Source organism: Tenrec ecaudatus, chromosome 10 (genome assembly GCF_050624435.1).
Source record: "Tenrec ecaudatus isolate mTenEca1 chromosome 10, mTenEca1.hap1, whole genome shotgun sequence".
Classification (NCBI taxonomy): Eukaryota; Metazoa; Chordata; class Mammalia; order Afrosoricida; family Tenrecidae; genus Tenrec; species Tenrec ecaudatus.
Window position 1 is genome coordinate 130,720,068 of NC_134539.1, and position 24,229 is coordinate 130,744,296.

Genomic DNA, 24,229 nt, shown 5'->3' on the forward strand with positions numbered 1-24,229 from the left:
TGTGTCCATAATGCTAAACTTCCTTACCAAACCCAGCCCCATCAAGTTGGTTCAACTGACAAGAGTCGAACTCCATGGGGTTGCCAACCTGTGAATACTTCCTGAAGCAGCCAGTCCTCGCCTTTCTCACAGAACTATTAGGGGAGAGGAATGTGAAGCTACTTTAGCTGATGTGGTCGTCCTCCCCACCAAAGGAAAAACAGAAGGGCGCTGGGAACCTGACATGTTACTAAGGGAAATTTGAACATCCTCAGACGACTATTTGGAAATGTAAAAGACACGCCTGAAATACAGGAAAGCGCAGGAAGAAATGGTTGGACTCAGAAAGCAATAGAAAGGGGAAAAGAGTCCTAGCAGAAATGAGGATGAAATGTTAAGGCTTGCCCCCAAATTAGAGTACAGTGCAATTTTTTTATTGAGGGTTCATACAGCTTTTATCAGTGCATGCATCCATCCATTGTATCAAGCACATTTGTACATTTGTTGCCATCATTTTCAGAATGTTTTCTTTCTACTTGAACCCTTAGTATCAGCTCATTTTTCCCTCCCTCATGAACCCTTGATCATTTATAAATTATTTTTTCATGTCTTATACTGACCGATGTCCCCCTTCACCCAATTTTCTGTTGTCCATCCCCCAGGGAGGGGTTACAAGTAGATCATTGTGATCAGTTCCCTATTCTCCCCCCACCTTCCTCTTAACCCTCCTGGTATTGCTAATCTCATTATTGGTCCTGAGGGGTTTATCTGTCCCGTGTACATACTCTGGTCTAGCCGGAATTGTAAGGTAAAATTGGGATCAGCATAGTGGGGCTGGGGGGGGGGCATGAAAACTAGAAGAAAGTTGTATGTTTCATCGATGCCATACTTCCAATGCAATTCTTTGAAAGGCATTGAAAAGCAGCAAGAAACTCGCCAAGAGACTGAAAATGGGTTTTTCGTTTTTTACTTGACAGCTACTGAAATGGAAAGCACATTAAAAAGTCTAATGTATATTATTGGAATCCCTTAAAAAATGAATAAGCCATAACTAGTGTTTAAATCTATGTTTGACCAAAACTTTATGGAGCTCAAAGAACCTGAATCTACATATTGGATTCTTAGCAGAAAGGTAAACTTGAGAGCTGATCCGAGCAAATTCCCTGCCATCAAGCCAATGCTGACTCATAGTGACCCTTAAGGGCAGGAGAACTGCCCTTGTGAGTTTCTGAGACTATTTTATCATGGAAGTCGAAAGCCCCCTCTCCCATGGAACAGCAGTGGTTTCAAACTGCTGACTTTGCAGTTAGCAACCCAGTGTGTAACCATTACTCTACCCAGCGTCCTGGAACCTAGCAAAGCTTTGCTTCTACAGCCCAGGGGAACTTCCCAGGGTCTCCAGGTGAAAAGAAATCATAAGAGCAAGAGAGTTAGCTTGGTCTCAGGTACCTCAGAAGCAATTCTATAAAACATGATGCTGGAGGAGCAACATACCACTGCTAACAAAGGATTTTATATGAAGCTAACTGTCATTCACGTGTCAAACTACAAAGATCATGCCGGAACTCATGGGATGCTGTACTCCCAAGCCCTTCCTGAAGAATCTAGCTCCCAGAGGATGAGCACCTAAAAAGGGTGTGGGTAAGGTTTCTGCATAAGGGCTATAACAGTATTTCATGTTCCTTTTTTGTTTTGGTTTAAGCAAAGATTAAAACGAAGAATAGGACATTATGTTCTGACAAAACTGAAAATACGCCATTAAAAATGTGGGAAATAAAAGAATAGGGGGTGGGGGACAAGAATAAAATTATGAATTAGGAGGGAGTTAAGGCTACCATCTAAAACTGGATGACCGCATAGCAGAGGCTAAATACGGAATAAGGAACTAGGTGCTGCAGAAAGTAATACAGAATTAAGCAGTGGCGGGGAAGGGTGGGGCTGGCAGGAATAAGCCTTCCAACATACTGAAAGGTTTAAGAGACAAAAATCGAAAGGAAGAGGGAAACCAAGGTAAATTTTTAATGTTTACAGTAATTTCTCGGTATGACAATTGAAGTTGAACATAGCAGTCATAAGAATAAGACTTTCAAATTGGCACAAAAATTAAAATGCTGTTGTATAGCAGACAAAAGTATTCTTAAAACAGTGACTCAAAATGACTAACAATCAAAGGGATAGTACACATGTAGAACGGGCAAATGGAAACAGTAAGCAGGATTCACAATGCTAATAACAAAGTCTAAGTCAAACAAAAATAACATTAAGAGAAAGGTCATGAGGTATGTATGGTATCAGGCATCAAAGACCCAAAACAAAAAATCCTACCTATGTGAATATTGGGGAGGGCGGAGTGGAGACCCAAAGCCCATCTGTAAGACAATTGAACATCCCCTAACAGTAGGGTCACAAGGGAGAGACAGCCAGTCAGGGTGCAGTATAGCACCAAAGAAACATACAACTTTGCACTAGTTCTTTAATGATTCCCCACCCTACCCCCACTATCATGACCCCAATTCTACCGGATTTACAAATCCAGCTAGACCAGGGCATGTCAACTGGTACAGATAAGAGCTGGAAACACAGAATCCAGGACAGATAAACCCCTCAGGACCAAAGAGGAGAGTAGCGGTACCAGGAAGGGAACGTAGGAGAAAGGGGGAGCAGATCACAATGATTGACAAATAACTCCTACCCTGGGGGACAGACCCCAGAAAAGTGGGTGAAGGTAGACAGCAGTTGTTGTAAGACATGAAAAAAGTAATTTATAAATGATCAAGGGTTTGTGGGGGAGGGAGGAGGAAATGAACTGATAGAAAGGGAGACCTAAAGTAGAAAATGTTTTGAAAATGATGGCAACATGTACAAATGTGCTTGACAATGGATGTTACCGTATATACTCAAGTATAAGCTGACACGAATACCAGCCAGGGCATCTAATTTTACCGCAGAAACTGCATTTAAAATGTACTGGAAAAATCCAGCTTGTACACGAATACATACAGTATGTATGAATTTTGGTAAGAGCCCCCAGTAAAATTATTTTTTTAACTAAGATAAAGGAGGGCCACTTACGTTAAAGGCGACAGTGCACAATGAAGATAATGCAGGTTTAAATATATGTACACTAGATAACAGCGACTGGGGCATGTTATCAGGAGGGACCAGTCTCTAAAAGGACATCATGCTTGGTTAGGTGGAATGTCCAAAAAGAGGTAGATTGACAGTGGCTGAAACAGTGGACTCACACAACAATTGTAAGCATGGCATAGGACCAGGTAGTGTTTTGCTCTGTTGTGCAACCCAATGACCTCTAACAAAAATAGCATATATACAGCAAAAAAAAAAAGGATGGGAAATACTAGGAGAAATAAAAAGAAATACTGAAATAAAAAATCCGTAACCTTACTATTCTTTTTTTCTTTTACCTGAACTTTATGAAGGTCCTCTTGTAATGTTGCTGGTTGCTGTCAATACTACTAGTATCCACCCCATGTATATAGAATAGAACTAATCTAGGATTTTCAAAGTTGAGACCTTTTAAGAGTGGATCACCAGACCTGTCTTTCGCATCTCTCTATGGATTTGAACCTCTTACCTTCTTAGTAGTAACCTTTGGATCACCCAGGCTACCTTCGAGAAAGGTATAACCTACCCTAAATAAATAAAGCAACATAAAACATAATTCCCAGAAGAAGGTAGGAAAGTGGACTATATGCAAAGAGCACACTGTATCCGACTGGAGGAAGACTCCTTAACCTAAAATATGCAGATGACACAACCTTGCTTGTTGAAAGTGAACAGGTTCTAAAAGACTAACTTTCAGTATAGATTGCAGCCCAACATAAACCCAAAATGCCCAAAACTGGACCAGTATCTAGTGAGCAGAGAAAAGAGAGAAGCTGTCCAAGATTTCATTTTACTTACACTATCAACATCCATAAAAGCAACAATCAAATCAAACTATATAGTGCATTGGGCAGGTCTTCAAACAATTGTAGAATGTAAAGATTGAAGGTGTCATTTGAGGACTAAGGTGAGCCAGACCCATGCCCTGATACTTTGAGTAATACATATGCATATGAAAGTTGGACAGTGGACCAAAGGAGACCCACATGAATGGAAGCCCATACCACATGCATGGAAAGGGAGATTTAACATTGTGAAAACGCCAATACCCAAAGCAATCTATAAAGATCATGCCATTGGGATCCAGACAAATCATCAGCTTGATATGGAAAAGAAAGAGACCAAGGATAAGCAAAGCACTTCTGAAGAAGAAGAGCAGCACGGGAGGCTTCTCACTTCCCGCCCTCAACACCTGATCCAGAGTCACAGCAGTCATACAGTCTAGTGTGGGGACAGCAATAGACCCACAGACCAATGAACAGAATAGAGAGCCCAGAAATATAGACCACTGATTTTTTACAAAGGCCCAAAATAAATTAAGTGAAGAAGATAGTCTTTTCAACAAATGGCACTGGCAAAATTGATTTCCATTTGTGATGAAATAGGACCCATCCCTTAGACCATATACAAAAATGAGCTCAAGATAGATTAAAGACCTAAATGTAGACCATAGAAGTAAAATGATCAGTAAAAATTAACGACAATGGAGCGGGGAGGGAGGGGGAAAATGGAGAGCAAATGTTTTGAGAATGATGAGGGCAGTGACTGTACAAATGTGCTTTACACAATTGATGTATGTATGGATTGTGATGAGTTGTATAAGCCCCTAATAAAATGATTAAAAATAAAAAAAGAAAGTTGGACAGTGAATAAGGAAGACTAAAGAAGAGTTGACATATTTGGCAAAGAATATTGAAAATACCATGAACTACCAGAAGTGCAGCCTATCCTAGAAGCAATACAGCCAACTGCTAATTTAAAATGATGACAAGGCTTTGTCTCGGTTTCTTTGAGCATGTTTTCAAGAAGGGTTATTCCTGGAGACATGACATATTTGATAAAGTAGAGGGCTTTGTGCAACATAATAGTTGCATCAGTGAACTCAGATGTACGTGCTAATGTGAGGATAGCACAGGACTGAGCAACGTTTGTTTTGTTTCCATAGGGTCAGTGAGTTGGAACCAACATGCCAGTACATAACAATGCATTCTAGTAATAGATAATATACTTCTGTCCAAATGCACAGAATAGATGGGGCTGCAAAATATGTGAAGGAGAAATTCTGTTAGCTTTTCATTACATTTTCCCAAAGTTTTTTAAGTCCCCTATTGTTTAAGAGGACAACTAAAACAGGAGATTCCATATAAGAAAAAGCAAAAAGGCACTTCTACCTCCATGGCAAAAAAAGAAAAACCTTATACAAGAAATGCTCATATTTGCTTTATTCATTACAGCCACATCTGGAAATACAGAATGGATAAACATGTTTTAAGTATATGTAAAACTAACCTATGATGTAGAACTCTAATCAGGTACCTGAGAGTGAAGAACAAGAATGATTGGAGAAGGCCCCAAGACAGTTTTTTAAAGTCAGAAAAGCCCGATAAGATTGCTGAAGACAAATGGGTGCATAAGCAAAAGTGGTGAAGAAAGTTGATGGTGCCCGGCTATCAAAAGATAAACAGCATCTGGAGTCATAAAGGCTTAAGGTAAACAAGCAGCCATCTAGCACAGAAGCAACAAAGCCCACATGGAAGAAGAACACCAGCCTGTGTGATCTCGAGATGTCAAAGTAATCAGGTATCTAAGAACAAAAAACAAAATGAATGAGGGGGCGTGCAGATTGGGGACCCAAGATCAGATGTAGGCAACTGGACATCCCTTAACAAAAGGGTCCTGGGGAGGAGACCAGCCAGTCAGGGTGCAGTGTAGCAACGATGAAACATACAATTTGCCTCTAGTTCCTAAATACATCCTCCCCTTCACCCACTATCATGATCCCAATTCTACCTTACTAATCTGGCTAGACCAGAGTATGTACACTGCATGTACACAGATAAAGTACTGGAAACATAGGGAATCCAGGACAGATGATCCCTTCAGGACCAATGGTGAGAGTGGTGATAGCAAGAGGGTGGGTTGGAAAGGGGGAACCAATTACAAGTATCTATATAGAACCTCCTCCCTGGGGGATGGACAACAGAAAAGTGGGTGAAGGGAGACGTCGGACAGTGTAAGATATGACAAAATAAAGACTTACAAATTATCAAGGGTTCATGGAAGAGGGGAGGGAGGGGGGAAATGAGCTGATACCAAGGACTCAAGTAGAAAGCAAAATGTTTGGAGAATGATGGCAACAAATGTGCTTGACACGCTGGATGGATATGTGGATTGTGATGAGTTGTACAAGCCCCCAATAAAATGATTTTTAAAAAGAACTGTGTTGATAAAACATTCATAGATATGCCCTGTTGTCTTTGTTGTCATAAATTACTTAACAGCTTGGGTAAGGATAGGAAGTACTAATTTGTGGAACACATTTAAAAGAGTGAGCCCTAAATAATGATAAAACATTGAGCCCAGGAATATTCATAGTCCTAAGCACCAATAGCTCAAAAAAAAAGATAAAGGCATAACAATTATAGAGGAGTTGCTTGAAAGGACTCTCACTGACAAATCTGGGATAATTTGAGCCCTCAACTGAAGAGGGTAATGAATTACAAGTATTGAAAAGAAATAGAAATCTATGAGTTGATACCATAATAAGTGAATAGAAAGGACAGGGATGTTTCCTTCCAGAAGAATGTCCATGGATGAATATGGAAGGACCGCTAGAGTTGAAGAATTACTGTCGTGAAAGATTGATTTGGGTAAGAATAATTATTGAATGTTAAATCTGGGATACATTTTTGATGACCACAACATTTGGATGGTCTTTGAGGTGTGTCCCCACAGGTTATCTATTTCAAGGAAGAAAACAATGGATAAACCTAGCCATCAAAACTAATGTCAGTGAGAGACAATGGGCATCATGCTTCGGAATTTCATGTGACAGAAGGACATAGAATCAGTTATGTAGTATTTTGACTTGGGAATGCATAATTTTAATCATAACATTTTTTAAAAATAAAATAAGCCCCACCCACCCCCATCATCATCCCAATTCTACCTTACAAACCTGGTTAGAACAGAGGATGCACAGTGGTACAGATAGGAACTGGAAACACAGAATCCAGGACAGATGAACCCCTCAGGACCAGTGGTGATACCGGGAGGGAGGATGGAAAAGGGGGGGGAGGGAGGAAGGGTTAGAAAGAGGAAACCAATTACAAGGATCTATATATAACCTCCACCCTGGGGGATGGACAACAGAAAAGTGGGTGAAGGGAGACGTCGGGCAATGTGAGATATGATAAAGTAATTTATAAATTACAAGGGTTCATGGAGCAGGGAGAAAAGAAAAATGAGCTGATTCCAGGAGCCCAAGCAGAAAGTGAGTGTTTTGAGAATGATGAGGGCAACAAATGTATAAGTGTGCTTTACACAATTGATGTATGTGTGGATTGTGATTAGAGTTGTATGAGCCCCAATACAAATTTATTAAATTTTAAAAAATAAGGGAAATCAGAACAGAAGCATTCAAAATTCTGTGTGTAGATACAGCCAAAAGGCAGGGAAGCTAGCTTGAAGAAAGCTGTGCATGCCAGTGAGAGCCCAGAATGCATGTGCAGACTCTCCACACAAGTAACTCCATAGAACTTTCAGAGTGTGTTGGAAAGTAGAGTGTCACAGCTAGAAGTTAAAAGTTAACGTAATGTTTGTTTTCTCTTTTGACCCATTTTTCATTTGTTTATATGTCTACACTTGGGTTGAGGTATGTGTGTTTTGTTGTTGAGGTTTCAGTGTGTGTTATATGAAGTTCAGGCTAGGTAACTCAAGAGAGTTAACTAGATGAATAATTCCTGTGGGTTTTTGCAGTTGCGGGGTGGGATAGGAGATAATAGGAAGCTGATAATAATAGGTACAAGGATGAAGAAAATGTTTTAAAATTGTGTTGTGTTGATGTGATGGCTACATGACTCTTTAATATATATTGCAATCCACATGGTTGGCAGTTTGAAACCACCAGCAGCTCATCGGGAGAAAGACTGGGCTTTCTACTCCAGTTACTGGACAGTTACAGACTCAGAAACACACAAGAGGTCGCTATGAGTTAGCATTGACTCGTGGCAGTGAGAGATAACAGATAGTTTGTCATTCTAATCCATATATAACTATAATTTGTTGTGGGTTTAGTGTGTATTTTCTTAGTGGTGGTATAGTGGTTACACACTGGGCTGCTGTAACTGCAAGGCCAGCAGTTCAAAGCCACCAGCCACTGAAGTTGCAGTCCTGGAACCCTGCAGGAGCAGTTCTACCCTGGCCTAGAGGGTCACTATGAATCAGAACTGACTTAATGGCAGTGAGTTTTGGGTAAGAACGGTGTTGAGTATATTTTCGTGTGCTTATTTGCCATCCAACTATCTTTGAGAAGTGTTTAGATCTTTGCCTGTTTTTATTTTTAAATTATTAGTTTTTTGAATATTGAAAGTTGTACATTCTGAATACAAATCCATTATTGGGTATATATATGTATATATTTCCCAATTTAAGACTTGTCTTACCATTTTATTTTTTTTAAGATGATTTTATTGGAACTCATAACTCTTATTAAAATCCATATATCAATTGTATCGGTCAAAATTGTACATATGTTGACATCATCTTTTTGGGGGATCTTTTTATTGGGGGCTCGGCTTGTACAACGCTTATCACAATCCTTACATCCATCCATTGTGTCAAGCACATCTTTACATTTATTGCCATCATCATTCTCAAAACAGTTGCTTTCTACTTGAGCCCTTGGTATCAGCTACTCATTTTTTCCCCTCATGAACTCCTGATAATTTGTAAATTATTATTTTGTCATATCTTACACTGCCCGACGTCTCCCTTCACCCACTTCTCTGTTGTCCGTCTCCCAGAGAGGAGGCCATATGTAGATCCTTGTAATTGATTCCCCCTTATACCCTATCTTTGCTCCACCATTTAATACTTTTAACAAACCATTTTATTATGACATAATTCAAAGAGTGTTGAACAATCATTACTACTACCATTTTCTTGACCATGGTTTTCAAAGAAAAGTGGTTTGTTTTGATAACGTCCAGCGTATCTGATTTTTCCTTCGTACATAAGGCATGGTTCACATCTAGAGTGTTTAATTTTTACCTAACCCAAGGTTATAAAGATTTTCTATTAGGCATACTAAAAGTTCTGTATGGTTTTAGCTCTTTTAGGCCTTTATCCAAATTGAGTTAATTTGTGTATGATGTGAAGGTTATCAACTTTTGTTTTGTATGTGAATATCTAATTGCTTCAACGCCTCTTGAAAAGACCATCTTTTCACTGAATGCCTTTGCACCCTGTCAAAATCACTTGGCCATACGTGTATGGGTATAATTCTGGACCCTTTACTCTGCTCCATTGATCTGTTTATCTAAGAGTTGGAGTCCAGAAGTCTTCTCTTTTGTGTTTGTTTTCTCCCAAGTTTGGTTTGGTTATTCTATGTATTTTTCCATTTGTTTCAGGGTATAAAAGATACCCCCATCTCATATAATTTAATAACATTTATTAATTCAGAGAGACAAAGACATGCATCATCTGGATGAAGTTGGCCATTAACATAAGATCAAAATGACATCCAGGGACTCAGAGTCTAGATAAATAAGGCATGGAACAAAGGGAACCGTCACAATCTCATGTTTGGTAGCAGATCAGTACATCCCAGTTACAGGCTGACTACATAAGCAGGAACACAGTAGGACTATGATTGGAACACGTACGTTAACAGATGGAAAGGCTTGCAAGATTGGTCCAGGGCCTCCCAACCAAGACAGGGGAAAACTGACTGTGTGACCCTCTGTGCTGTCCCCAGTATGGTGACTTCCATCAGGGATACACCCAGACAAGCTCCCAAAAGAGAATGCTGGGCTAGCCAGCTAAGGGTTGGAGATAATCTGTTTCCCAAGACACTCTGCCTAAGAATAAGATCATCTACATCTTTGATAAATGATCAGAAAGAATTAATTTGGGGCAATCATTGCCATGCATACCCCTATGCAAACAGAGGTGCCCAGAATTTAAGCTCTAATACAAATTTCATAAGAATTTTAGAATCCCCTTGTCATATTTTCCCAAATATTTTTTAGTTAATTGTTTGGGTTGCACCGATGTGTTATTTTGTTTGGGTTGCACCGATGTGTAAGTCAATTAGTTTGATCCATGAAAATAATACACCATTTCATTTACTTAGAGCTTTAATTTCTCGTGAGAATGCTCATAAGCATATGAATGACTCCTGGAGTCCCTGAAGTTAGAATTGCCCAAACTTATTTGACCTTGGTGTGTGTGTGTGTGAGCATGTGTGTGTAAACATTTTTTTAACGTTAATAACTTGTAATTATTAAAGCTAAGAGTTTTATAACCCCCTGAAATTTCAAGTAGGGTCAGAATTGGATATTCTGGGTTGCCATTTTAAAATCAATAAAATACACATTAGCTGCTAACTGATCTGGCTATAAAGTAGACAGACTTAAATGAAAACTATATTAAAGGTCACCTACATGGAGGTGGTTGAGGTGAATTTATTAGCACTTACAACTCTAGCCTGTTGTGTGTTTTACCGTGTGTATGCCAGGCACTGTGGTAAGGGCTTCCAAAAGTGGTATTTTTCATATCTTTTCATTCCATTTTTTGGTGAATTTTCTGAAGCTGCCTCATATTTTCATGTCCTCCCAATGAATCTCAGTCTCTCTGCCTGCCCCAGCAGGCACTTGAGGTCTGGCCACGAGTTTCTCCTCTGAGGGCCTGCTCTGTTCACACTGAGCCCCAGCCACGCAGCCTTTATAGTCCTCTAAGCGCCAAATTTACTCCAGACAGAGATCCTTTGGCTTGTTTTTCTCTGCCTTTAACTTACCAGCAGTAGTTACTCAGATGGCCCCCTACTTTGGTCCTCAGCTCCTCCTGGACTGAGGCCTTTCTCTCCACGCAATCTCAGGTCTACCCCGCCTTAGTCACTCCGTCCTCATCACATGGCCCTACTGGGCTCTCCCATCACTTTCAGCTGTCTGCAATTCTTGCCCGTTTGGCCGGCCCTCCCTCTCAGTAGACTTGGAAGAAATAGGTGGTAGCGAATGTTGGTAGTTTGAAGGTACATTTGATTTATAGACACAGTTGACAGTTGTTTTTGTTGGGTTCCACCAAGTCAGTTCCAACTCATAGCAACCCATGGATGAACCAGTGCTTTGGTCCTGCCCCATCCTCATTATCGTTATGTGTGAGCTGATTGATGCAGCCACCCTGTCAGTCCATCTTCTTCATCACTGGCCTTCCACTTTACCAAGCATGATGTCCCTTCAGGGACGGATCTCCCTGATCAACATGTCCAAAGTATGTGAGACAACCTCTAGGCTGCCTTCACTTCTTAGGAGTATTCTGACTATACTTCTTCCAAGAAAGTCTCCATGGAAGCCCACTGTAAGCAATATTATTCACCAATACCATAATTCATATGCATCAATCCTTCTGAAGTCATCTTGGTTCATTGTCATGCTGTCACATAGATGTAAGGCAATTGAAAATACCATGGCTTGACTTAGTTTCCCTTAGTCTTCAAAGGACTGTCTTTGCTGCAAGTTAGTCAGAACCAGGTTTAGTGGATAAAACAGGTCACCAAGTGAGGAAAAACTGTTGGAGGAGCAAGGATCATAATTCTAAAATGACCACAAGGTTTTTCTTTCTGTTTTGTTTTGGGTTTTGCTTTTTTTTTTTTAATTTAAAAAACAAAACAATCATTTTATTGGCATATAATCCACATATTATACAATTCAGTAGTTTAGTCACACAGCAAGATTTGTATAGTCATCACAATTAATTTTAGAACATTTTCTTTTTTATTATTAATTAGGATTTAATATATGTATCATATCACTCCATAGGTCAGTCATGTCATGCAGAATTGTACAATTGCTACCACAGTTTCCAAACATTCTGTTCCTTCCTGAACTCCTTGACATTGTTTCCTCCCCCTCTTTTTAATTAATTGGGAGTTAATACATACATCATTCCATAGTTCAGTCACATCAAGCAGAATTGTATAATAGCTACCACAATCCACTTCCAAACATTTTTTCCTCTTTCTTAAATTGTGTCTACATGAGAATTGTGGAAGCCAACTAAACAAGGGTGTTATTGGAGCAGTAGAGCCTCCAAGAGGACATGTAGCGGGCTCCAAAAAGTTCATGGAAAATGAAACTTTTAAAGAGTGGAATTTTTTCATGAGCTGTTGCATTCCTTCTCAGAATTTCCACTGTGGGTTAAGAAACCATTTTTGGATGCTTTCATACTAATACCTGACACGAGGGAATCTGTTTCTCATCTTCATGCAAACATTTAGTCATCTCAGTTTATTCCGTTCGACTGAGCGGTGCGTGTGGGGTGGTTTTGTCTTGTTGGCCATAGACCACCATAAAGAAGTTAAACCACGTAGAAAAGAAATGGTGTCCAATCCTATACTCCTCAGTTGTTTTCTTCTCTCTCATCATAACCCATTGCATTTTCCGTTGATACAAGGGGTTGTTTGGTTTGGTCTGGTCTTTCATTTCAAAGACTTCGTTTTTTTCTCTCTTCATTACATTTTACATTTCTTCTGTCTTCTCATTAGACCTGGAGTTTGAGAAATTATTTTGGGGCAAGGTTAATATTTCAGTTTTTTGTTGTAGTTTGTGGATTAATTGAAGGAGCACGCATTGTAAAAGACACAGGAAACTAGCAGTCACCAAAGATGGTATGAAGTCTTTATACTTTCCTTCAAAAGGAAATCATTATGATGAATGTGATTTTTAAAAGGTAATTAGCATATTAAAGAGAAAATAAAGTGGGTTATAACTTGGAATATATCTTAAAAATTTTGAAATAGTTAATATGTAAAATTCTCTTGCATATTAAAATTCTTGGTAATGCTTCAGATAATACTCAAAATCACTGATTTGTGACACCACCACCACCACCCCCGCCCCCCGGGGAATAAAATCCCTGCCATCCAGGCAGTTCTCAGTGGTGTGAGCCTGTGGGACAAAGTAAAACAGTAGTTCCCAACCTGTGGGGCGTGGTCCCTGTGGGCGGTGGACAACCCTTTCACAGGGGTTGCCTAAAACATCCTCCATATCAGATAGTTACGGTTCATCGCAGTAGCAAAATGACAGTGATGAAGTATCAGTGAAAATAATGTTATGGTTGGGGGTCATCACCACATGAGGAACTGTCTTAAAGGGTCGCGGCATGAGGAAGGTGGAGAACCGCTGAAGTGGAAGAACTCCTTTGGGTTTCCAAGGCTACAGATCGTTATGTGAGCAGACAGCCTCATCCTTCTCCAGAGGAGGAGCTAATTGTTTGAATTACTGACCTTACAGTTAGCAGCCCATTGCATGATTCACTGGGCTCCTTGTAATTCTTTTTTTTTTTTCAATCATTGGGGGCTCGTACAACTCATATCACAAGCTATATATATATCCATGTATTAAGCACGCTTGTATATTTGTTGCCATCGTCATTCTCAAAACATTTGCTTTCTACTTGAGCCCTTGGTATCAGCTCCTCATTTTATTTAATCGTTTTATTAGGGGCTCATACAACTACCACAATCCATACATACATCAATTGTGTGAAGCACATTTGTACATTCATCGCCCTCATCATTCTCAAAACATTTGCTCTCCACCCAAGCCCCTGCCATCAGCTCATTTTCCCCCTCTCTCCCCACTCCCCCCTCCCTCATGAACCCTTAATAAGTCATAAATTATTATTTTGTCATATATTGCTCTGTCCCACATCTCCCTTCCTCCACTTTTCTGTTGTATGTCCCCCAGGGAGGAGGTCACATGTAGATCCTTGAAATAGGTCCCCCCTTTCCAAACCACCCTCCTGATGCCCTCTCAGTATTGCCACTCACACCCTTGGTCCTGAGGGGATCATCCGCCCTGGATTCCCTGTGTTTCCAGTACCCATCTGTACTAGTGTACATCCTCTGGTCTAGTCAAACTTGCAAGGTAGGATTTGGACCACAACAGTGGGAGGGGAGGGGAGGAAGCATTTAGGAACGAGAGGAAAGTTGTATTTTTCATCGTTGCTACATCGCACCCTGACTGTCTCTTCTCCTCCCTAAGACCGTTCTGTAAGGGGATGTCCAGTGGCCTACAAATAGGCTTTGGGTCTCCACTCTGCACTCTCCCGCTTATTCACTATGGTAAGAATTTTTGTTCTGATGATGCCTGATACCTGATCCCTTCACACCTTGTGATCGCACAGGCTGGTGTGCTTTTTCCATGTGGGCTTTCTTGCTTCTGAGCTAGAAGGCCGCTTGTTTACCTTTAAGCCTTTAAGACACCAGACTCTATATCTTTTGATAGCCGGGCACCATCAGCTTTCTTTGCCACATTTGCTTATGCACCCATTTGTCTTCATTGGTCGTATCAGGGAGGTGAGCACAAAATGATATGATATTTTTGTTTTATTTTGATTTATTTTGATAGTCGGGCACCATCAGCTTTCTTCACCACATTTAGTTGTTCACCCTCTTTGTCTTCAGCGGTTGTGTCATGAAGGTGAGCATCATAGAATGCCAATTTAGTAGAAGAAAGTATTCTTGCATTGAGGGAGTACTTGAGTGGAGGCCCATTGTCCTTCTGCTACCTTAATACTAAACCTATAAATATATGCATATAGATCTATTTCCCCATCCACATATATAAATATATTTACATATGTACATGTCTTTATATAGACCTCTATAAATGCCCTTGCCTCCCAGCTCTTTCCTCTATTTCTTTTGACTTCCCTCCTGTCCCACTATCATGCTCAGTCCCCACCAGGGTTTCAGCAATTTCTCTTCGTTACATTACCCTTGATCATGGCCAACCAGGCCTCCTACACCCTCCTCACCACCAATTTGGATCGCTGTTGTTCCCTTGTCCCTGGGTTTGTTAACACCACTACCTTTCCCTCACCTCCCCGACTCCCATGTTCCCCACGGAACTCTCAGTCCTGTTGTTTTCTCCTCCAATTGTTCATCCAGCCTATCTTATTTACACAGACCTGCGGAGATAATAACATGCACAAAAACAAGACAGAGCACAACCAAACAACAATATACAACAAAACAATGACAAAAACAAAACACAACAAGAAAAAAACACTTGTAGTTAGTTCAAGGATTGTTTGTTGGCCTTTAGAAGTGTTTTCCAGTCCAGTCTGTTGGGGTACCACGCCCTGACCCCAAAGTCCACCTCCAGCAATTCCTGGGGACCTTGCCGCTCCCTTCCCTTGCTGTTCTGTTGCACCCCCTTACTGTTTTGCCTAGGTGTGGCGGGATCCAATCGGGTGCAGTTCCCACATTGTGTCTCTGGTGTTGTCGCCTGTAGGGCTATGGGTCAGTGAGGGGCATCATGTCTCATAGTGGGGCCGGCCATGTGGTCCTCTCTGTGGACTGGCTGCTCTAATTGGGAACATCGACATCCTGGTCTGGTGGGCTAGGATGGGCTCCACTCTCTCCTCCTTCCCCTTCATCAGCTCCCGTGTGCTCCGATCAGATATGTCCCTCTTCCAGAGCTGTAGATTCAGTGCCGTCCTTTGAAATAAATTCTTCTGAGGGGATGGGGTAGATGTCCCCTTAGTAGTTGGGCTTGGGGCCGGCCCCCCAGACCTCCCCACTGGTTCCCTACTCCACGCTTTAATGTTGCATTCACATCTTGGCGCATGGGTTGAAGTCTGGTCCCTCTTTCCCTGTGGAGACACAAACAATACCCTCCCCTTGGGTGAGTTAGTGCCCTGTGCCCCGCTACCCTTTTCTTTTTTATTATTTTTTTTTCCTTTCCTTACCTCCTTTTTACTTGTCTACCATGCGTATCCCTGTATTTGGTCTGGTCCCTGCTATATTACCTGGTCCTCACCCCAGGAATATTGGTATACCTTAGCTTTTTCCCTATGCCCCATTTGCCTTTTTTTTTTTTTAAAGCTTACCTCAGCAGTCTTTCAAGTCTTTCTCTATTTAAGTCCATTCTTTCTTGAGGTCTGCTTTCTCTTTGTTGCCCTCTGGGGGAGGTTGTTCTGTGTGGTGGTCCCTTATTTTGCTTGGTGAGTGTTGTTGTTCTGCCCATACTGGGTCGGCAAGGATCTTTTTTGCTCCTTGTAATTCTTAAAGACATCTCTAGTTTCAGGATACTCTAAATAAGTATCAAAATTTATAATTTTAGAGATGAAAGGCAAATTGAGAAATCTATCTGAACTAATGACTCATTTTTATAGACATGTAAGCTTTCATAGGAGAATGACCAGAGAGTTTAAGACATGAATTTCAAAATGATCTTCTGCTTTAGATTCAGTGTCTTTTCTATTATTATTATTATTATTATTATTTCTGATTATCATTATTATCATAATAACTGATGGAGTTAGAGAAGCAGAGGGCTCCATTTTGAGAAAAATTGCTTTACTTTTTCATTTTAGAAAGAAAACATTTCTCAAGGCTGTGGGTTGTCATTTGCCAAATAGTCTTTACCAGCATTTGAGCTAAGGTCTTCCAGGGGACATCTGGGGGTGTTCTGTCATGTATTGTTGGTCTCTTCTACTTTTAAGACTGAGCATTCTTCACGAGCAGAAAGGAAGAGACGAGACGCGTTCGGGATGTTTGACGGTTATGACAGCTGCAGTGAGGACACGAGTAGCAGCTCCAGCTCCGAGGAGAGTGAAGAAGAAGTGGCTCCTTTACCCTCCAGTCTCCCCATTATCAAAAACAATGGGCAGGTGTACACGTACCCAGATGGTAAATCTGGCATGGGTGAGTATGTGCAGTCTTCACTTCTACCGTTTCCCTTCGTTTAAGCAGTGTCATTTTTAAGGGCAGTTTGCAGAACTAGAGCCAGGCGAGATCACTGAATCCCTTCTTGGCCTACTTACCCTCCACAGATAGAAAAAGATAAAGACAGGAGGGAGTCTTTGAGGAACCTGACCTAGTCATAAATTCACTAATACATATAAATCCCTGTGTAGCAGGAAGTGCCTAGACCATACTTGGAGAGTCGAATGGGATTTTTACGGTAGGGTTCCCTCCTCTAGAACCAGAACCCTCGCTTAGGAGTTTCCTGTTTTAACACTTTGAGTGCTAACCACACTCTCTGGCTCAGAATGCATTACCTTTTTCAGCATCTGTAATTATTAGGATATGCTTTTTAGAGAAGCAAAATTATCTTTGCTCAATGTTTTACCCTGTGGTCGTCTGCTTTTTAAAACTTTGTTACCATAGCATCTCTCTTCCCTACACTGGAACCCAGTGAGGGACCCAAGATGCTCCAGACATTTCTCAGCAGCTCAGTGAGGTGATTCGTCGGTGTCCGGATGTACTTCAAATTACTAACTTTCCATTTCAAAATGGTCCCGGGAACTGAACGCACATTTTTATGCACATTACACACCTGTTACGTGGGGGTTGGGGGGAGTTGTTTTGTTTTACTGTGTTTTTGCCAACCTCGTGCAACACCCCACACCCCCAGCTTGCTACACAGAGTGTTGTAAGTGTGAGTGCATTACTCAAGGCCTTTTTTTTTTTTTTATCATTTTATTGGGGGCATCGTGTCAAGCGCATCTGTACATTAATCGCCCTCCCTTGAGGCGTTTGAGTAGTCGAAGGGTGCCTCGTCCTGCTGTTCTTGGCACCGTGAAAATCCCTAAGTCCTGGACAAACCAAGGCGGGTGGCCACACTGTTGGACAATCTGGCTTAGTCTGTATGTCACTCTAGGGCAGTATCTACTGCACCACTTTCGTTGTTGGTTTGAAATCGTTGGGTGACGTGGGATCTTCATAACTTGAGTATACACGAGAATTTTAGTCCTCCAGTGAGCAGCAGGGACTACCGGGGATGGACTGACTTGATGTGGGTGTGTCGGTCTTTTGACCCTTTGTAAAAGCCTTTCTTTCACACTCTCCACTAGAGCCAAGGCTCCCTGAGCCATGACACCACACAGTCCTTTGCTCTAGCTTTTATGGAAGCTTTCCATTGTTTGTATAACACATAAAAGACACTTTCTTAAAGACATTTTCATGTCAAATTTCTATAAATAATTCCAGTTAAAAAATTATTAAACGGATCCTAAAAACTGATTATGTACATGCAACACCAATGTATTTATTTTGTGAATTAGCTACCTGTGAGATGTGTGGGATGGTTGGCGTGCGAGATGCCTTTTACTCTAAAACCAAACGATTCTGCAGCGTTTCATGTTCAAGAAGTTACTCATCAAACTCCAAGAAGGCAAGCATTTTGGCCAGACTTCAGGTAACGGTACAGAAACTTTCTCATTCTTTATATGTTACTTCTGTGGCTGTCACTGTTGACCTGTCAGTTGATTGTGATTTCACTGCACTTCACCTTGTCCCACTTACCATTTTGCTACTTGCATTTTTCAGGAAATGCGTGAGTCTCAACGTTTGTTCAATGTGTGAGGTTGAAAAGTACTATAAATAGGCAAGGCATACTCTCAAAAATGATTTTCTAAGCTATTTGTGTTATATAGAAATGATTACTCTTTTTCTGAAAACAACAGACTTCTTTTTAGAAACTAAAATTGTAGCCATTTGCTTTTTTTTCCCTATTGTTTCCCTTCAAGGTAGCTTCGAGAGGTAGAGGCTTTGAAAATTTTGGGAAAAGTGATTTTCTTTTCTCAACGTTCTTAATTTGGACTTTTGATTGGAGCTCATTTTGTGCCTTAGCTAAATGTAAACTAGTTACCCTTTTTTTATTAAAAAAAAAATGAACTTTTTATGGTATGGGGGGGGGGAAATCTTTCTTTAAATGTCCATGAGTACCTGTAAGACGCCAGCAGACTGGACTGCTTGACGAAGCTGTTACTGTTGTAGCTGTGAACAACTCTGTGACGGTGCAACATGCACGGATTTCTGTCATACTTTGTCTGGGTGATCACATGCTTCTTAATCTCCTTTAACTTATTGCTGTGATCACTTCATAGCCCTCAGAGGGTTATTTATTTCCCTCAAGTTAAGGAAATACATCACTCAGATGTATTTCTATATTTCAGAGAGACAGTACCTAAAGATCCTGAGCAGTGGTCTGTACCCAAATGGATGGCAGTTTGTCACACTGTGCATCTGGCCCATGGTCACTTTGTCATTGATCTTTTGCGTTAGCACTAAAGGTATACACTCGGTCACTTGCTCTCTCTTACCGTACAAATAGCAATGCTTGGCAACCTGCATGAGTGAATAACCACCGGTTTTATCTACTATAAGAAAGAATCGAGTACCCACCACAGCCTATATCTTAACATCTATGGGATGTCATTTTTATTAACATATTAATTTGCATATTGCTGTTTTAGTCTGTGCCAGCTCTGCTACCCATGTTAGATATCTACATTGTAGCAGAACTCAGAGAAAAAAATTCACGTTAAAATTCCTTGTATGTTTTTCTCTGCTTCAATAATTTTCTAAACCCTCAATGTTTACTTGAGCAGAATGAGTAGTATGCAGTCAAGTTCATTATAAAGGTGGGTGGGGAGGGGGGTGGTAAAAAGAATCCTATTTACTTAACTCGTCTTGTTTTAGGGTAAGCCTCCAACAAAGAAAGCAAAAGTTCTTCAGAAACAACCTTTAGTAGCTAAACTAGCTGCATATGCTCAGTATCAAGCCACCTTGCAAAGTCAAGCAAAGACAAAAGCAGGTAATATGGGGGACTGGAATAAAAAAAATCATTTGATACTGTTTTAGTATCAGGTTTTAATTAGTGACATTTTAATTGGGGGGTATTTAATTAAGTTATCAATAGTGCCCTATTAATACATTATAATACTCGACTGCCTGGTGGTGGTGGTTAGGTTCCAGTAAATTGTCCTGGAAGAAAATATGTGCATTCTCAAATTGTAGTCCTTAATTGGAAATCTCTTTAATATATTTATTCATTCTCAAGTTGTGAGTATCTTTTCAGAAGTAGAGAACATTGTAAAGGTTGTGGGCAAAGATACGGTGACTCAGGGGGGTGGGGAAAGTAGCTGGAGTAATAAAAGGAAGAGATTGGAGAAAGGGTTGTTTTCTCAAAGAGGAAGTACAAAAGCAAGACCGTATGTAGGGCCGAGGCTATTGCAAATCCTAGCGGAGGCGGCAAGTGGTAGATCACGGGCTGAGGTCCCTCACAGAGGTGGGAGAACGCCAAAGCAGCCGTCGCAGGGGTGACCCCTTTGCATGCATTTGCGCTCAGCCCTCTGCTGCCTCTCATCCCTGGAGGGGCGGGCTCGTCCTTCCACAGAGCACGTATTGTGTGTCGAAGACCTAAACTGCATTTTGTTCACAAACAGGACGTGCTAAGCTAATGTTTCTATATAAAAGTTCTTCGGTCTTTAAAAACAAAATGAACTCTCCCAAAGGATTTTTTTTGAAAGCAGATTACCCCTCCACGGTATCTCTGAGTGGACTCGAACTGCCAGTTTCAGTTAGCAGCCAAATACATAAAAGTGTGTACTACCAAGGGACTAAATAAGAGCCTTCTTGTAAATAAGAGCTGTAATACATCTACATTCCTTTTGTCTTCATAGCCATCTCCATGGAAGGTTTCAGCTGGGGGAACTACATCAATAGCAATAGCTTTATAGCAGCTCCAGTTACCTGCTTCAAGCATGTGAGTATAGAATGTCTGACCTTGTTTTGAAACGCTTAGTCATTACTTAAATCTGAAGGCACAGTAACACCTTACACTTAGAGGGTCTTGGTTTTTTGTATTGTAATAGGAAAACTTATGTTTTAATTATTAACACCTCAAAATTTCTAGAGGCTTTACAAGGAAAGCATCTCATGAAAAAATCACCGTTAGAGATCACTTCAAACAAGGGAAAGTACTAGTCTCGACTCCTTATCTATGTGATGTTGAGCCACGTGAGATTGCTTTTAGACATCAAACCAATTACATAGTGATTTTCATATGGTTCAACTTAGTTTTAGAAACCATCAGTTGTGTTTATGGCCCAAATCTTTATGATTTGACATGACAATTTAAAACAGATGCACTTTTCATTTTGTTGTTTCCTTCTAAATGTAAAAATCACAAAAACAAAAACATATTGGTAGTGCTGTATGAGGTTCAAATCTGGTATATGTCTTGGGAAGCCCTTTGAAAGCTGTTCTTTTAGCAAGTAATTCAGGATTGTCTTGAAATATAGCTGTACATATTAAACTACAATTTTAATGTACATTGAAAGGTTATTTTGGCCATATATAAGAATAATTTTTTAATTGCTGAAATATTTGTTTATATTTAATATTCTGTTAACTGAGGACTTTACTTTTAAATGGTAGCATGTGCGCGCAGGGGTTTCTGATGTGGAAATCCAGACGTACTTTCACTGACTCATGGACAGCAAGGGGTCTTGATGAAAGCCAAGGGCGTTAATTCAGTGATAGAACTGTCATCCACTAGTTTCCTTGCCTTCAGTGGCATGCCGGCTGTCTGAGCCAAACTAAGTAGGGTGTTAAATAGTGGCTCTCGGTCTATGAAGTATGTGCGTTACTTTGCAGGAATGTTGGTAGTGTCACTCTTGTGAGGCACATTAAATTTACACAAACAGCAGCTTTAAAGAGCAAGATAGAACAAATCGTTCACTCTCCTCTCTTGGGATGTCTTTTATGTAGCTAAGAAACTCAATTAGATAGATTGCTCAGTTACCATAACTCTTTTATCCCAAAATCTTGGAACATTTGTCTGTTACCTCCTTCTGAATGGCCTTTATTTCTCTTCATATCTTTATAATTTGAATGTTTCCTTGTTGTAACTTCATAAACTGTGCCAGGATATAAATAACTTGCATTTCAAGGTCTGCAAAGCATGTGTTATTTTTTGTCCATATCTTATGAGTAGTAATACTTTATTAAAGTTCTTTACAGGAAAACCTGTACTTCAATAGTGAAATGAACCTGTTTTGAGTTTGGCTTTGTTTTTTATATGGTTAATATGCTCCATATCATAGAGTGTAAAGCACCGAGTCTTAGTCGCCTGATTAAGATGAAATCGTGTTGCTTCCTCTTTCTCACTCAGCAGTGGGGCATCTATCTGTCTTTGAGGTATCTGGACCCAGTACGTTCCCACTCAGTTTCTTAACTGACTCGCGTGTATTGGTTATTCCTTGATGCATTCCTACCTCAGCCAACACTTTCTTTGAAAGCTATTGGTTTAGGAAGTCAAACCTCATGCTAAGCTTAATTTGGTCCCTTTGAGTTGACTCTCATTATTTTCCTCCTGAGATAGTTTCTAGGTCTCTTAGAATTAGTATCGTAGGGTTTTTAGAACACCTGTTGTCAGGTGCTATTGAGACTACAAAATCCTGCCCTGTGTCACCAGTCTTCCAACTCTTGTCTCTCTTCTATGTCTTGGACATTACGGTGATTAGTTCGGACACCATAGAATTTTATAGCATACGTGTTCTCTTCTGAGAATGAAGGTTTTTCAAATTACATCATAGGAATATATTGCTATAATACACCATGACTTTTATTCATGTATAACAGTGTCCGACAGTGCATGTTTATAGCATAATCATCAATAGGAATCAAGTCCAAATTGCCCTTCAGTATACCTACTGCTTAGTAATCTGTATATTCTGATTGTCATATATCTGGCATTTCTCTCATTTTACCTGGGTGGTAGTTTTTAAACTTTTTTTTTATCCCAAGCGTCATAACTCTCCTTTTCTCTAACAAACACCCCACCCCTCACAGCAAAACTAGCATGAGAGGAAGGCACATGGCTGGTCTGAGCAGGATGTGAAGCGAGTGGCCAGATCCTTGGCTCCTGACCCTTACAACTCCTTTCTTGCTGACTTGGTGACTTGATGAGGTTTCTCGGGTCACGGAAATAATGGAATCCCAGAGGAGTTTCCTGTTGATCCATATTTTCTCAGGTTATTTGGCTTTGGCGCATTCATGATGATTTGCTTGTTTTTTACTTCTAAGACTATTGTTTCACCTGTGTTTTTACGTCTCATCATTTGCCTTCCACGCTCAAAGGACACGTTTCTTTCCCCATCAGAGGCTCAAGTGTGTCAGTATCCAGTGTACACAAAGTCGTGGGGAAAGCTAAAACCCTGTCCTTTCAATTACACATTTATGAACTTCAGGTTTTTCCTTTTTGTTGCCTGGACTGCTGCTATGTATTCTGAGCTAGACTGCACTGTGCTTGCTAAGACCAAAAATATTGTCATCTCTCTGATTTTCATCCCTTCAAAGTAATTGTCATTTTGTACAGAAAAAGTCTCTGTACACTGGTGAACTTAAAACTGATTTTATTAATGTTCCCATTGTGCTGCCCCAGATGGACCTGGTATTATTTACCTGATAAATTCTCTTTCGCTTTTTGCCTTGACCTGCGTGGCAACTTTTTCAAGAGGAAAAGCTTAGCTGTGTTTGTTTGCCACATGCCATGAGAAGGTGTGCGGTTTGAGGGCAGGAAAACAAAAAACAAGTATTATGGTTGTGTGTGTGTGGTGTTTGTGTGTAATGTATCTTTAGTAAAACTGTGTATTAGTAAAATCTCGTTTTTTATGTGCATGTGTTTATTAGTAAAATACACTTTCAAGTACAATTGCTTTTCCTTAAGGGCTTGAGTACACACAGGCACATGCCCCTCTGCAAGTTGAAAATAGATCGTTTTTGTGTCCTTTTTTTAAAATAATTTTATTAGGGCTCATACAACTCTTGTCACAATCCATACATATATCAACTGTGTAAAGCACATTTGTGCATTCATTGCCCTCATCATTCTCAAAACATTTGCTCTTCCACCCAATCCCTGGCATCAGCGCCTCATTTTTAACTCCCTCCCTCCCCGCTCACCCCTCCCTCATCAACCCTTGATAATTTATAAATTATTATTTTGTCATATCTTACACTGTCCAATTCACTTCACCCACTTTTCTGTTGTTTGTTACCCAGGGAGGAGGTTACCCCACCCTCCTTCCACCCTCTCAGTATCGCCAGTCTCACCACTGGTCCTGCAGGGATCATCTGTCCTGGATTCCCTGTGTTTCCAGTTCCTATCTGTACCAGTGTACATCCTCTAGTCTAGCCGGATTTGTAAGGTAGAATTGGGAGCATGATAGTGGTGGCGGGGGGGGGGGGGGGGGGGGGTTGTGTCCGTTTTAACTAAGTTTAGAGCCTTCGCGTCTCCTCCTACTAGATTGCGGAATTGCTTTC

At 40.5% G+C, this 24,229-nt stretch overlaps 1 protein-coding gene across 4 annotated transcripts in view; it reads left to right on the forward strand.

The window, feature by feature from the left end:
* Nucleotides 1–24,229, forward strand: part of MBTD1 (mbt domain containing 1) — a 60,238-nt gene that overhangs the window by 7,451 nt on the left and 28,558 nt on the right. For 2 of the 4 annotated variants that reach the window (XM_075561589.1, XM_075561587.1), the window contains exons 3-6: nucleotides 16,640–16,819; nucleotides 18,181–18,320; nucleotides 19,601–19,715; nucleotides 20,584–20,666. In XM_075561589.1, coding sequence (XP_075417704.1) covers nucleotides 16,666–16,819; nucleotides 18,181–18,320; nucleotides 19,601–19,715; nucleotides 20,584–20,666 — 492 coding nt within the window. In that variant the 5' untranslated portion in view covers nucleotides 16,640–16,665. Of the gene's footprint in view, nucleotides 1–16,617; nucleotides 16,820–18,180; nucleotides 18,321–19,600; nucleotides 19,716–20,583; nucleotides 20,667–24,229 lie in introns of all 4 variants that reach the window. The other 2 variants (XM_075561588.1, XM_075561590.1) reach the window with 2 other exon arrangements.